General features: G+C 42.3%; 2 protein-coding genes across 2 annotated transcripts; both read right to left on the reverse strand.

Annotated features, from left to right (window-relative positions):
* Positions 1-5788: 5788 nt before the first annotated feature.
* LOC129831958 (myeloid-associated differentiation marker homolog) lies at positions 5789-9199 on the reverse strand. Its single transcript, XM_055895629.1, has 2 exons — positions 8381-9199; positions 5789-8166 (listed from the first exon to the last, which is right to left on the reverse strand). The coding sequence occupies exons 1-2, from the start codon at positions 8588-8590 to the stop codon at positions 7522-7524; spliced, it is 855 nt and encodes a 284-aa protein (XP_055751604.1). The 5' UTR covers positions 8591-9199; the 3' UTR covers positions 5789-7521.
* Positions 9200-11902: 2703 nt separating this feature from the next.
* Positions 11903-14983, reverse strand: LOC129831963 (myeloid-associated differentiation marker-like). The gene is made up of 2 exons (XM_055895642.1): positions 14327-14983; positions 11903-13302 (listed from the first exon to the last, which is right to left on the reverse strand). The coding sequence occupies exons 1-2, from the start codon at positions 14591-14593 to the stop codon at positions 12715-12717; spliced, it is 855 nt and encodes a 284-aa protein (XP_055751617.1). The 5' UTR covers positions 14594-14983; the 3' UTR covers positions 11903-12714.
* Between the last annotated feature and the right edge of the window lie 1196 nt (positions 14984-16179).

The raw sequence follows: 16179 nt of genomic DNA on the forward strand, positions 1-16179 counted from the left end.
CACCTTTTTTCAATGCTGATTTGAGATTTGAGTATCACCGAGAAAACTTGAATTTAAAAGTAATCCTAGAAGAAATCATGTAGTATTTCAAAAGTATCTGTAATCTGATTACAATAATTTTGCTGATAACGTGACGGGTTACAGTTTTACAGTTACAGTTTTTTTGTAATCCGTTACATGTAATATGTGCATACAGTGTATTCAGAAAGTATTCAGACCCCTTGACTTTTCCCACATTTTGTTATGTTACAGCCTTTTTCTAAAATAGATGAAATAAAAACATTTCCTCATCAATCTACACACAATACCCCATAATAGCAAACGAAAACAAGTTTTTAGAAATACCTTATTTACATAAGTATTCAGACCCTTTGCCATGAGACGCGAAATTGAGCTCAGGTGCATCCTGTTTCTATTGATCATCCTTGAGATGTTTCTACAACTTGATTGTAGTCCACCTGTGGTAAATTCAATTGATTAGACATGATTTGGAAAGGCACACACCTGTCTATATCAGGTCCCACAGTTAACAGTGCATGTCTGAGCAAAACACAACCCGTGAGACCAAAGGAATAGTCCGTAGAGCTCCGAGACAGGATTGTGTCGAGGCATTGATCTGGGGAAGGGTATGAAAAAATGTATGCAGCATTGAAGGACCACAAGAACACAGTGGTCTCCACCATTCTTAAATGGAAGAAGTTTGGAACCACCAAGACTCTTCCTAGAGCTGGCCGCCCGGCCAAACTGGCCGCCCGGCCAAACTGGCCGCCCGGCCAAACCTTGGTCAGAGAGGTGACCAAAAACCTTATGGTCACTCTGACAGTGCTCCAGAGTTCCAGAAGGACAACCATGTCTGCAGCATTCCACCAATCAGGCCTTAATGGTAGAGTGGCCAGACGGAAGCCACTCCTCAGTAATTGGCACGTGACAGCACGCTTGAAGTTTGTCAAAAGGCACCTAAAGGACTTTAAGACCATGAGAAACAAGATTCTCTGGTCTGATGAAACCAAGATTGAACTCATTGGCCTGAATGCCAAGCATCACGTCTGGAGAAAACCTGGCCCCATCCCTAGAGTGAAGCATGGTGGTGGCAGCATCATGGTGTGGGGATGTTTTTCAGCAACTGGGACTGGAAAAATAGTCAGGATCGAGGGAAAGATGAACGGAGCAAAGTACAGAGAACTCCTTGATGAAAACCTGCTCCAGAGCGCTCAGGACCTCAGACTGGGACGAAAGGTTCACCTTCCAACAGGACAATGACCCTAAGCACACAGCAAAGACAATGCAGGAGTGGCTTCGGGACAATCTCTGAATGTCCTTGAGTGGCCCAGCCAGAGCCCGGACTTGAAACCAATTGAACATCTCTGGAGAGACCTGATAATAGCTGTTCAGCTTGAGAGGACCTGCAGAGAAGAATGGGAGAATCTCTCCAAATACAGCTGTGCCAAGCTTGTAACATCACACCCAAAAAGACTTGAGACTGTAATTGCTGCCAAAGGTGCTTCAACAAAGTACTGAGTAAAAGGTCTGAATACTTATGTTAACAGTGATATTTACGTTTTTTTATACATATACAAGGTTGCAAAAAAAATATTTGACCTGTTTTTGCTTTGTCATTATGGGGTATTGTGCATAGATTGATGAGGGGGAAACAATTTAATCAATTTTAGAATAAGGCTGTAACGTAACAAAATGTGGGAAAAGTGAAGGGGTCTGAATACATTCCGGCACTGTACGTGCATATGGATCATATGTAACAGATTACATGTAATCCATTACTCCCCAACCCTGATTATGCTGGACATGTTCACTCAGAACACACAGGCAGCAAGGGACAGTAAGTTTACTCTCAACCTATGACCTCCTTTGTGTCCAAAGGTTCAGGCAACTCCCTTACCCATGTAAAATGCCTCAGCATAAGTCTATCCCTACACACCAAGGACTGTCCTGAAAACCCGTGTATCTACATTTTTGTCAATTTTTATTATTCTACATAAATTGAAAGTAGTCATTGCCCTGCATATGTTGTAAACATTTTATGATCAAGGATCAGTTAAAAACATACGAAACCTTGTGTCAACTTCCAAGATTCAATGATATTAGGTCTGAAAACAACAGCAAAAAAAAATCCTTTTTGGAGATACTAGGTTTTTTCTTTGCACACCTGCCTCCCCCACACCCAACGTCCCAGACAGACAAAGAGAATTCCAGACACAAAGCTGATATATTCGCATCAACCTGGTCCCATGGAGGTATCAGATTCAGGCTGCTCTCCCCAGTGTAATGTATACATGAATCAAAGTTTCCATTGACAAGTGTGCTCAAACTTCCGGACCAAAGAGGAGAGAAAGGACGGACCAAAGAGGAGAGAAAGGACGGACCAAAGAGGAGAGAAAGGACGGACCAAAGAGGAGAGAAAGGACTGACCAAAGAGGAGAGAAAGGACGGACCAAAGAGGAGTGAAAGAGAGGCCAGAGGAAATATGGCACCACATTTAGTTTCAATTTCTCTCTTGAAATAGTCTGCAGGCAGGTCTAATTATATATGATATGGTCCTTGGCTGCAGGCCCAGTTGTTTGACTGCCAGGTATTGTGAAATTGATCGCATTTCTAAAGAAATTGATTTGTAAAAAATTACTTTTTCCAGCAAGATAGAAGGATTCTGTCAACATTTTCTTTGAAATACTTTCAATTTTTTTTGCACATCTGAAGTCCAAGTATGCACCTTGAAAGTGTGTCCATAGTTATGAGAAATTAAGTGCATCGATAAATCGTAAGTCTTCAGTCCCAACTTAAGTACCTCATAGTTTTGCTAACTTTTTACTTCCTAGGACTATTACCTGCACTTTCTCATTCGGAGTAGCCTTCTATAGAAATTATCCAAGGTAGAAAATTCAAAGTCCGATCAGTCACATTATGCACAAACCACAAAACCTCACTTCCCCAAAATGTTGCATGTAAACTAACTGTAGCGGCTCAAACACAGCAACAACAGAAAAAAACGCAGTCTGTCGATTCAGAAGAACAACAATAGTTGACAGGAGCGCTTGCAAGCACTTCATTGTACTGTGTACATTTCACTGAATCCTGTGCATATGACAAATAATTTTTTATTTGACAATAGACAATGCTGCAAGGACAAGCCCCTTTCTCTCTAATGGCAGATAAGTATTCATATATTCAAAATCTATCTTCGCTCCAGACTGATTTATACACCAAATTTGTTAACTTAATGAAACTTTTCAGAAGTACAATGAGAGTCTGATGAGAGGATTTTTTTATTCTCAGTCATGTGATTGAGCCACTATTTAGCTCACGCTTCAGCAAACAGAAGTTACAACTGTGAAATCTGTCACTTCTTTTTATTGAACAAAATACAGTATCACTTCTGCTATTTTCATGTTGGTTACGTTGATCAGTAGGTCTATTGTTATTGAGTCATAAACTACAAATGGCAACACAGCCTAGCAACCCACATCAACACAACCTTTGGGTTGATTAACATTAATGATTAACATGATCACACCAGGGGGTGTAACGAATGACGTGAACCAGTAGGACTGTTGCAGATAGACAATGACAAGAACTGACACGATTCCCTTTTCTTAATGATACGTTTTACACAATCTACAGTTGAAGTCGGAAGTTTACATACAACTTAGCCAAATACATTTAAACTCAGTTTTTCACAATTCCTGACATTTAATTGTAGTAAAAATTACAGTCTTAGGTTAGTTAGGATCACCACTTTAGTTTAAGGAATGTGAAATGTCAGAATAATAGTAGAGAGAACCATTTATTTAAGCTTTTATTTCTTTCATCACATTCCAAGTGGGTCAGAAGTTTACATACACTCAATTAGTATTTAGTAGCATTGCCTTTAAATTGTTTAACTTGGGTCAGTCATTTTAGGTAGCCTTCCACAAGCTTCCCACAATAAGTTGGGTGAATTTTGGCCCATTCCTCCTGACAGAGCTGGTGTAACTGAGTCAGGCTTGTAGGCCTCCTTGCTCGCACACGCTTTTTCAGTTCTGCCCACAAATGTTCTATGGGATTGAGGTCAGGGCTTTGTGATGGCCACTCCAATACCTTGATATTGTTGTCCTTAAGCCATTTTGCCACAACTTTGGAAGTATGCTTGGGGTCATTGTCCATTTAAAAGACCCAAGCTTTAACTTCCTGACTGATGTCTTGAGATGTTGCTTCAATATATCCACATCATTTTCCTTCCTCATGAAGCTATCTATTTTGTGAAGTACACCAGCCCCTCCTGCAGCCCCACAACATGATGCTAACACCCCCGTGCTTCACGGTTGGGATGGTGTTCTTCGGCTTGCAAGCCTCCCCTTTTTCCTACAAACATAACGATGGACATTATTGCTAAACAGTTCTATTTTTGTTTCATCAGAACACAGGACATTTCTCCAAAAAGTACAATCTTTTTCCCCATGTGCAGCTGGAAACCGTAGTCTGGCTTTTCTTTGGCGGTTTTGGAGCAGTGACTTCTTCCTTGCTGAGCGGCCTTTCACGTTATGTCGATATAGGACTCGTTTTACTGTGGATATAGATACCTTTGTACCTGTGTCCTCCAGCATCATCACAAGGTCCTTTGCTGTTGTTCTGGAATTGATTTGCACTTTTCGCACCAAAATACGTGCATCTCTAGGAGACAGAATGCCTCTCCTTCCTGAGCGGTATGACGGCTGCGTGGTCCCATAGTGTTTATTCTTGCGTACTATTATTTGTACAGATGAACGTGGTTCCTTCAGGCGCTTGGAAATTGCTCCCAAGGATGAACCAGACTTGTGGAGATCTACCATTTTTTTCTGAAGTCTTGGCTGATTTCTTTTGATTTTCCCATGATGTCAAGCAAAGAGGCACTGAGTTTAAAGGTAGGCCTTGAAATACATCCACAGGTACACCTCCAATTAACTCAAATGATGTCAATTAGCCTATCAGAATCTTTTCTTAAGCATGACATAATTTTCTGGAATTTTTCAAGTTGTTTAAAGGCACAGTCAACTTAGTGTATGTAAACTTCTGACGCACTGGAATTATAATACAGTGATACAGTAATCTATGTTAACAATTGTTGGAATAATTACTTGTGTCATGCACAAAGTAGATGTCCTAACCGACTTGCCATAACTATAGTTTGTTAACAAGAAATTTGTGGAGTGGTTGAAAAACAAATTTTAATGACTCCAACCTAAGTGTATGTAAACTTCCTACTTCAACTGTATATATATCTGAACATTTGTTTCAGTTGCACAGTCCTTGTCCAGCTCTCTCTGGTTCAATCACACAGTGAGCTGAGAGGGAACAAAGTTTAATGTGTGTCATTAATCATTCACACATCTCTATTCTTAGCATGTTGCCGTAGATTTTGGTTGTCAATCACTGCTATACGCTATGCAAGTATTTTGTAGGCTTTTTGAATGGTCTTCAACAGGCAAATTGTTTTCACTTTTTGCCAAAATCTAACTGCCTGTAGCTCAGGACCCGAAGCAAGGACATGCATATTGGAAAAACAAAACTTTGAAGTTTGTGGAAATGTGAATTTAATTTATGAGAATATAACACATTAGATCTGGTAAAATATCATGCAAAGAAAAACATGCGTTTTCTATTTTTTTTTGTCCCTTCAACTTTGAAATGCAATAGAAAGGCCATCATATCACTGAGGAGTCCAGACGCACTAGATGGCAGCAGTGTATCTGCAAAGTTTTAGACTGATCCAATGAACCATTGCATTACTGTTCAATATGTTGTATCAAGTCTGCCCAAATGTGCCTAACTGGTTTATTGATACATTTTCAAGTACATAACTGTGCCCTCTCCTCAAACAATAGCATGGTTTTATTTCACTGTAATAGCTACTGTAAATTGGACAGTGCAGCTAGATTAACAACATTTTAAGCTTTCAGACCATATTTGATACGTCTATGTCCTGGGAAATGTTCTTGTTACTTACAACGTCATGCCAATCACATTAGCGCACGTTAGCTCAACCGTCCCGAGGGTGGGACACCGATCCCGTAGAGTGAAAGGCATCTGACAGAAGTAAATTAATCCACAAACACGAATATCAGTTTTTATATGTCTTACATGACTGTGTTTTCATGAATTTGAGGATATAATCGTCAAGCCCATTCAAAAGCTGACAGAATGAAGTGTCTATGGATGCCTCTGAAATGGCACCCTACTCCCTATATAGTGCACTACTGGACATTTTGAATGCACCCTATGTCTGCATCTGAAAGATGGTACACTTCAATGGAGAAGGTCTCCTGTCCTGGCACAAACTTTCTCTGATTACCTCTCCCTATTCTATGGGCTTCTAAGAAAAGGTCAACATCATAACGAAAGATCAGTTCCTGAGTTGAGTCCCCTTCCAACTCCAGTCTTTTAAAAATAACTAAACCAGCGGTTCTCAATTCTCTCCTCAGGGACCCCCAGCTGTTCCAGAGCTGCCACACCTGATTCAACAACACCTATGGAATTTTAACAGTATATGGCTAACAAGAATAAATATCTCTCTCTGGTTTTTCAAAGGGTTCTAGGTAGAACCTTTGAGATTGAGAAAGGTTCTTAATTTAATATAACCATTCACCATAAAGGTTCTATAAATAACCATTAAAAAGGGCTCTTTATAGCACCAAAAAGGGTTGTAATGATAGCGTAATCCTTTTTGGTGCTATGTAGAACTTTTTTTAAAGTTATTTTTAGAACCTTAGGAAAGGTTTCTTTATTGCACCATAATAGTTCCATTTATAACCTTATGAGCATGGTTCTTTATAGCACCTTCAAAAAAGAGTTCTATATAGTACCAAAATAAGATACACTATCGTTATGAGCCAAATAACTCTTATTTGGCACTATATACTGTAGAAGCATTTGTTTTTAGTGTGCAGTCCACATAGCACTTCAGCAGCTAATCAACTATCTGGCAGTTAGTGAGCCAACTAACAGTACAACAAGAGAACATGTCTAACAACTGAGAAAGAAGTGATCAACATTAATATTACAATTGGCAGAATCTATATTGCTGCTAGTGCCTTTGGCCCAACGGAAAGGTTACACATACCATGATGCCAGATTAGACATTCATATTGTATTTGCATCAGGATCCAAAGTTCCGTCATTTTAATTTCTATGAAATCGATACGATCAATCATTAACTCAGCTTCCTACTGTACACTTTAATAGCTGCAAGTGATAAACAGTGTGTCCTTGCCTGTAGAATCCTCATCTGCAATAAGAGTTCATTTACAGTGTCATAGGAATAACTAAATATCTTCCACATGTCTGAGGCAAAAGACATCTGCAAATGTTCTGCCAACGTTCTGCAAATGTTCTTCTTCCTCTCAGTCATTGATTTGAAAATAAACTCTTCATTCTCTAGAAAGTAATGAATCTTTTCAACCATATGTGGAGAATCAAGATTACCAACATGCTGGAGTTTGACCAGCCATTGACCGGTTCTGGAAAAGTTGGAGTGAAGGTTCCTGAGAATCTGGCCTATTCCTCATCCCACGTGAAGAAGACCACCTTTATCGAGTAGATCGTATCCAAAATGTAGATCACCAGGTTGATCACGGTCATGAACGTCACCACAACCAGATCGTCCCAGGGACAGTGGGAACACGGAACGGGCCGGGGGTTGTTCTCGAAACCATACAGCGGCCAGATGACCATGGCAGTCATGTACATCATGGTGGCCAGAACATTATAGACCGTGAGCAGTTTGTCAAACGAGAAGGGGAAGAGCGACAGCAGCTGACCAACGGTGAGGAAGATGATGACAAGTGCGAAGATGAAGCAGAGGGAATAAACCGCCACGCACCACTGCAGTCCCGGATTAAATGAAAACCTTGCTGGATCCAGCGACGTGAAGATAATACAGGCCACCAGAGTCTCGAGGATCTTGAGGAGGCCCGGGACAGTGGACAGGAAGCCACTGATCTCACCACCGGGCCGGAGACGTGCCAACACCACCTCGCCGACGTACATTCCGAAACAGAGTAGGGAGATGACGGTGGCGGCAATCTGCCGATAGCAGGTGGGGCAGGTGAAGAAGGTGGGGTAGATGATGGAGGAGGTGAAACACATTAGTGCGGCCAGCATGGCGAAGGCTGTGGTGAAGTCATCCCAGGAGATGGGCACCTTGAGATGATGAGGAGGGGAGATGTGAGGAAAGGTTATGTCTAGGGCCAAGAGTTTTCCTGAAAAACGTGCAACTACATATACTACTGCTTTACAATAGAAATAGACATTAGAAATATATAAGACATATACACATAAGCTACAATACACGTGAGCCACAAATTCCCCTCCCACCAATCTATTCCATCAAATCCAGACAGTAAACATCCCCCACCTTGGCGCTGAAGCGGGTGAACTCCATGATGAGGATGAAGAGCGAGAAGAAGCAGCAGAAGCACCAGGTGAACATGCACCAGTCCCAGTGTGTGGAGAGCACATGGCCTGCAGAGGCCACCAGACTGAAGGAGATACAGGTGAGGACCACCTCCAACATACGGATGATGCCCACCGGCAGGGTGAGAGACCTCAGGTCCAGGTTCACCATGATGAGATACTGTTGAAGGATCTATCTAGGGACTCTGAGTGACTGTTCACTCACCAAGGGTTCCTTGACTTTTTGTTTAGCTAAAGTTTCTATTTTTCCTATCTGTTCTTCTGGCTAATGTTCTACTTTCTGTCTCTCTCTGCTCGCTTCTACCAAATGCACATATTTCACATTTGAAAGAATCACTGATTAAATTAATTGTGTTCAATTACTGCTGCCTCTTAAAGTCTTATATTCTCCTCTTCATGGAAGCTCACCCAGTCATTTTCTGCTGTGTCACTCTCTTTTCTCCACTGCGTTACCTTGACATCTCCACTCGTCCTCTCTCTCCTACCATCTTTGTCTCTCTGTGCATTCCCCTGACGACTTTTTCTTTTCACTAAGGACCTTCCAGTAGAGCACTACAATTCCAAGGGAGGTAAGACCTTCTCTCGTTCCTGCCTTATCCAAGTCTCCTTCTCCATGCTGTAGAGACCAGAGCATGCCTGTGTCGAGCCAAACTCCTCCTGTGTTTATGATGGTGTGTAGCCCATAGAAATAGAGTGAATAGAACGGGCCTCCTCATTCATGTCAATGATTGCGGCCATTGCGAGTGTACCCATAGGCTAGGTTGAAGATAACAGAGGTTAAGATAGCTTAATAATTAAATGCAAAAGCATTCTAAAATTAACAAAATCATTGCACCAGCGCCTGAATGAAAATGATTGAGAGAGGATAGTAGCAGTACAGAAAGTTCACCATCAAAGTGGAAAATAAACACAACGGAGGTGAATTTCAGACTATTACTCAGCAAACAAATAGATTAACTGTTTTACTGTCATTTTATTCATTCAAACGTTTTCAAAGTTATCTACAGCCACTTTATCAATCAATCAATCAATCAATTTTATTTTATATAGCCGTACATCAGATAATATCTCGAAGTGCTGTACAGAAACCCAGCCTAAAACCCCAAACAGCTAGAATGCAGGTGTAGAAGCACGGTGGCTAGGAAAAACTCCCTAGAAAGGCCAAAACCTAGGAAGAAACCTAGAGAGGAACCAGGCTATGAGGGGTGGCCAGTCCTCTTCTGGCTGTGCCGGGTGGAGATTATAACAGAACATGATTTCCCGACCGCTGGTCATGTTTTCAATGCTAATCCTATAGAATCAGTCCAACACCCAGCAAGGAATTGTTATGTTGTCTTAACCTGTATTTTTTCAAACTAGCCCATAGAAGCAAAGCAAGAAGTCAAATCAGGAAGTGTACCAATCTGTGATTTGTGAAATCAACTGCCATAAAAAAAATATTCCATTGCACGAGCCACATCATTTGGGGCGGCAGGTAGCCTAGTGGTCAGAGCGTTGGGCCAGCAACCACAAGGTTGCTAGATCAAATCCCCGATATGACAAGGTCTTCAATCTGTCGTTCTGCCCCTGAACAAGGCAGTTAGCCCACTGTTCCTAGGCTGTCATTACAAATAAGAATTTGTTCTTAACTGACTTGCCTAGTTAAATAAATGAACATTCTTGGAAATAATTACCTTGAAAATAATTGCATCAAGAGGTTCCAAGCCCGTTCTGTTCATTCTATTTCTATGGTGTATCCTGCCCTCTCTTGCATGTTTTACAACCCAGACTCAGTCTTATCTGGCTCGCCCACGCCACACATGATGGACTCTGGTCTCTGTCAAAGGTAAACTTCAATACTGACCCAATTCCTGGGAGTGGGACCGTATCAGACCTGGGTTCAAGTAAGATTTGAAATCCTTAAAATACTTTGAGCATTTGATTGAGTCTGCTTGGAAAGCCAGATGGTTGGGGTTTGCACCTTTGGGACTATTCTATTGGATCCATTGTGAGCTCAATCAAGCAGGTAAGCTCAATCAAGCAAAGCTACAGTATTTGAAAGATTTCAGATACTATTTCAACCCAGCTCTGGTCCAAGTGCACATCCCCCAACCAGGGAAACCCATGCTTGTAAAGTAACCTCACGTTTGTTCAGTTCAATGTTCCTAGCTTGACTTAAGCTCTTTTTTGACACTTGATGGCTATTGACTAATATCCTCATCCATGTTCTTGAGAAAGGGAGAGAAAGAGATGGAAGGAAGGGGGAGGAGTGGTAGGCAAAGGATTTGTATAAGAACTATTCTGTTTCCACTGAAAATGGACATGGAATAGTGTTCTTGTTGATAAAGCTAATACTACTAGGGCAGTTTAACACAATAATGAGAAATGAGTTCAATTGTGTACAATTGTTTTGATTGATTGACTCTACTGCCAATGTTTGTCTATGGAGATAGCATGGTTTTGTCAACAGTAGCAGCTGTCTCAGCTGAAGGACAATGATCCCTTTAAATATTGTCAGTGCCTAACTCCCTCTCTACTGTTATATACCCTCATATTCTTTTTCCTTCTCCTCTCTCTATATACTTCTCCTTCTCTTTATATCTCTCTCACTCTCCCTCTTCTCTCTCTCTATTTCTCCCTCTTTCTCTCCCACTCACACTTCTCCCTCTCTCTCTCTTTGCCTCATCCATTTTTCACGTTTACCTCCCTCTTGATCTGTGCCAAGGAGACAGCAGCAACATAACTTCATTTCTCTTTTGAACAAATCAATAATCCCTGTCAAAGGTTGCGAGACAGAAGAAAAGATGTGGACATAAAAGACCTTGGCCTCATTACCATAATCAGATCAGGAACCTCCATCATTCTGCTGCCTTCTGTTTTGGAACAATGATTCTTCATTCGTCACTTAACTTAATTTCTCTCATGAAGAAAGGAATAACCCCTGCCATATGTATCACAAAACAAAGTGTGGACATGAGAGACCTTGACATCATTACCATAAACAGATCACCAACCACAATTATTCTGCTGTCTTTTTAGAAATTATAATTAGTTTAGCAGCCTCAGAATGGCCCAATATGTTCCCTATCAAATCGAATCTGTGGTAAGCCACGGTCCGTGAGGGATTCAGATGCTGCCTGTGTAAGAGAGTGATGTCATCCAGGTGGGATGGAGTGGAGTGTGGTTGAGACTTATCTCGCTGTCGGCTTCCCCGTCGCACTTCCCCGTCGCAGCAAACACAGAAAGAGACATGAAAGCAAAACCGAGAGCTGGACCTCAACATTCCACGCCATTTCATCCAATGGGTCTCTCATAGCAGACACACCGTGGCAAACAGGGAGAGGGAGGGAGCGTTGCTGAATGTCCTTTCCCAGTGTTAAAGAAACAGAATAGGTGTTACAGTAAATACATACACTAATGAATGCAGTGAGGCCAAAAAATAGGACTCTTAAGGACTTTTAAGCAAATGTTTTCTTTGTTTTATTGTTAAATAACATTATTAAAACAATTTAGTCACGTCAGCTAAATGTCAATAGTTATGTTTTACTTATTCAGATTCATGTTTGAGCTGAATTCTGTCATATCTGTCTGGACTGCATGTATGTCAGGATTAGATTAGGTACAGTAGACGCACAAGGAGAGTGAGGGAGGGAGGGGGAGAGAGAGAGAGAGAGAGAGAGAGAGAGAGAGAGAGGCCTAGATTCAATCAGTTCCTCGTTAACCCGTGATAACCGACAACTGCATAGCAGATGTGTTTTTATTTGGGCCATGACAAAGGTGTAACATCGTTGGAGCTGTCAAATCAGTCAAAACAATGATCTGCTATGCAGTTGTGGGTTATCACGGGTTAACGAGGAACTGATTGAATCAAGGCCAGAGAGACAGAGATGAAATGGAGAACAGAATAAGAGAATAAAATGACCATATCAAGAACAGCTCTTTGATCTCTCTATTCACTTTAATTACAGCCCATGTAGACTGCATAAGGCGCACTGCATAGTTCCTTGTGTATTTTAAGGACGGGAAGACAAAATATACATTGAATCTATGTACGGATCCAAGCATTCAGAACATTCTTATCCACCTCATGGTTTGTGAATTGATAGCAGTATTATAACCCCATTTTATCAAAGAAGAAGCATTATGTGAATGATAATGAAAAATGTAATCTTGCCAAGTAAAACGGTTATTATCCACCATACAGAGACATTCTACCAGTCTATTGTTTAAGATCCGGCACTGTGTTTCAGGGCCAGTTCTCAGTTTGGGTAAGGTGGGTGACCTTTGACTTTTGTCCTAAGCCGGGGTGACGAAGAACACCAGCCTGAAAGAGTAGACCGTGTCCACAATGTAAACCACAAGGTTGAAACAGGTCATGAACGCCACTACGACCTGGTTATCCCAGTAGCAGCTGCGGCCACACCAGCTTGGTCTGCTGTGGTTGTTCTGGAAGCTATAGAGAGGCCATATCACCACGCACGTCATGTACATCAGCACGGCCAGCACGTTGTAGCCCGTCAGCACCTTGTCGAACGAGAACGGGAAGAGCGACAGCAGGCGGCAGATAGTAAAGAGGATGATGATGAGGGCGAAGATGAAACATAGCGAATAGACCGCCACGCACCACTGGAGCCCTGGAAACAGCGAGTAGCGGCCATGGTCCAGAGAGATGAAGATGATGCAGGCCACGAAGGCCTCGAGGACCTTGAGGAGGCCCGGGACGGTGGAGAGGAACCCGCTGATCTCGCCGGGTTTGGCCCGTGTCAGGCCCACCTCCGTGGCGTACAAGATGAAGGACAGACAGGAAGTGACGGTGGCGGCGATCTGCTTCCCGCATGAGGCACAGGTGAAGAAGGTGGGGTAGATGATGGAGGCAGCCAGCACCTGTTAAAGCCCAAGACAATAGATAATGATGATGGATGAATAACAGCAATGGAATAGGATAAACAGCATCAGAGTTTGAAGACAATAACATGGAATGTCAGTGGACTTAATTGACTCATTAAAGTTGTGAAAGTGCTATGGGTGTCACCTGATACTTCCACTTCATCTACTACCAATGTAGCTCCCACTCAATAAATCATTCCAAAATGTTGGCAAAGCTACAGGAACTCCAACGCACTCCTTAATGGTTAAAGCCTTTCCTTTTATTGCATGTATCCAATTTCCTCACTGATCTAACTAGAGAGGGGATATATGGACTACACTAGAGAAAATTATTGATTAGCTGCCTTGCTGTTGTGACATACTGAAGATAAGATCATCACTTTGATCAATAACTTGTTCTAGTTCAGTGGAACTAGCAATTAGAATTTACATCACTACATCAGTGTCTGCTGGCGTCTATGTCTCAGTTTAAGTTCATTCACAATTAGTGTGAGAGTAAATGTACGTACACGACTAGCGATTGCTGCCATTATTGGATCGACCAACAACTCTAAGTGGTACTAAAATATTTCATGTTTCATTTAACCACTTTGTTCATGTACCGTATGATAACAACACCTGGCTGTTCAAGGTCCAGTGCTGATCCTCACTCTATATAAGCGCATAATATATATATGTAAAAAAGTAAGTAGCCTTATCTCAGCCAGAACGGCCAATAGGTGCTGGAACCTAACTCCTGTTTCTGAAGCATGAGGCAGCGTGATGTACAAGCACACCTCCTCGAACAGAAGTCTAGTCTATGGCAGGGAAGATTGATGTGTAATTTCCCAAAAATCGCCTTTTGAGTGATTTACAATTACACAAAAGTAAACTACACACATCCATCTCTACTCTAGTTTTGAATGCTTATATTGTCTCAAATGTAACTGTCACACATTGACACTAATATTTAGGTATGTTATCTGGATTCTACCCCTTATAGTCTAACCCACAGACAAAAGACGCCGTGGACGTTACCCACCATGAGCGTGGACAGCATGGCAAAGGCGGTGGTGAAGTCGTCCCAGGAGATGGGCACCCGGGCATGGAGGGTGGTGAACTCCATGATGAGGATGAGGAGGGTGACGAAGCAACAGAAGACCCAGGTGAACATGCACCAGGCCCAGTAGGATGAGTCGTAGTGACCCACCGAGGCCACCAGGCTGAAGGAGATACAGGTGAGGACCACCTCCAGCATTCTCACGATGCCCACGGGCACCGTCAGGGTCCGCGTGTCCAGGGTCACCATGGCAATGCTAGTTCTGGTCAGATCCGGCTGTCGAGTACAGTACTGTACGGCAGTTGTACCTTTTAACCTACTCAAACTGATTGTAGATGGCTGTTTTCTGTTTTCTCACCAAGTTTTTTTCCCTGTTAATCTCTCTTCCACTTCTTTGGACAGCTCTCTCTCTGAGCTCTCCCTGCCTCCTCTCACTGACTTGACTCAAAAACGATTATTTCTCTACTTGTCACACCTCTCTCTGACACTCTCTGTCAGTCTCTTCAGGCTTCTGTCTTCTTCTCTTCCTCTCCTCTTCCTGTATGCGATCCTCCTGTATCTGATACTCCTGTATGTGATCCCCTGTAAAGTCTGGACTGCTCTGACAGGGCAACGGTACTGTAGGAATGCAGAGAAGGGTGTAGACTGCCTGCCACTCCCTCTGCTACCTTATCAGGCCTTCCTCAAATGGTACTCAGGTGAGTGTTTGATTATAGGCTTTGTGTGTGTGTGTGTGCGTGTGCGTGCGTGCGTGCGTGCGTGGGTGAGTGCGTCAAGCCCCGGATGTCAATGCTGTGTGATTATGAAATAGGGTGTAGTCGGTCAACCTAATGAGTAAAAGTGAATAATACCTCAGTTATTTAAGTAGTACATATACTGAGATTATCTTGCTGTATATTGTACCATGTACTGTAGCCTACTGTATAATGTATATGATACGATATACTTCATTGTCCAGTTACATTCATTTCATGACGTCAGCATACAAATACACAAATACAACACAATATATTACATGCAGTACAGAAACACTGGAAAGCACACAAGTCACATATTGACATTTTCACATATTCAAAGTCTCCGCAGCCTACTATCCGACCATGTATTGTGCCTACATCTGTCCTATGTCCCACTGTTCAGCATCCTACATCTGTCCTATGTCCCACTGTTCAGCATCCTACATCTGTCCTATGTCCCACTGTTCAGCATCCTACATCTGTCCCATGTCCCACTGTTCAGCATCCTACATCTGTCCTATGTCCCACTGTTCAGCATTCTACATCTGTCCTATGTCCCACTGTTCAGCATCCTACATCTTTCCTACGTCCCACTGTTCAGCATCCTACATCTGTCCTATGTCCCACTGTTCAGCATCCTACATCTTTCCTACGTCCCACTGTTCAGCATCCTACATCTGTCCTATGGCCCACTGTTCAGCATCCTACATCTGTCCTATGTCCCACTGTTCAGCATCCTACATCTTTCCTACGTCCCACTGTTCAGCATCCTACATCTGTCCTATGTCCCACTGTTCAGCATCCTACATCTGTCCTATGTCCCACTGTTCAGCATCCTACATCTGTCCTATGTCCCACTGTTCAGCATCCTACATCTGTCCTACGTCCCACTGTTCAGCATTCTACATCTGTCTTGTATAGGCCACCTTCCACTAAAAGTGTGTTTTTTGATCAGTTTAATAACATGCTTAGGGAATGTGATTTTGGGAAAGAGGTCATCTTAATGGGAGATTTTAACATTAATTATGAAGACAAGTGTTGTAGGAAAACCCTCAAACGGATCACTAATACCTTTGACCTTACACAGCTAGTTAAAGG

The sequence above is a fragment of the Salvelinus fontinalis genome, chromosome 2 (genome assembly GCF_029448725.1).
Source record: "Salvelinus fontinalis isolate EN_2023a chromosome 2, ASM2944872v1, whole genome shotgun sequence".
NCBI lineage: Eukaryota > Metazoa > Chordata > Actinopteri > Salmoniformes > Salmonidae > Salvelinus > Salvelinus fontinalis.

Bases quoted from the DNA above. Each gene is read 5' to 3' on its own strand.
- LOC129831963 (XM_055895642.1), bottom strand. From the start codon at position 14,593: ATGGTGACCCTGGACACGCGGACCCTGACGGTGCCCGTGGGCATCGTG. The intron at 13,303-14,326 runs GTGGGTAACGTC...GGGCTTTAACAG, and splicing joins CCATGCTGTCCACGCTCATG to GTGCTGGCTGCCTCCATCAT.
- LOC129831958 (XM_055895629.1), bottom strand. From the start codon at position 8,590: ATGGTGAACCTGGACCTGAGGTCTCTCACCCTGCCGGTGGGCATCATC. The intron at 8,167-8,380 runs GTGGGGGATGTT...CATCATCTCAAG, and splicing joins TCACCCGCTTCAGCGCCAAG to GTGCCCATCTCCTGGGATGA.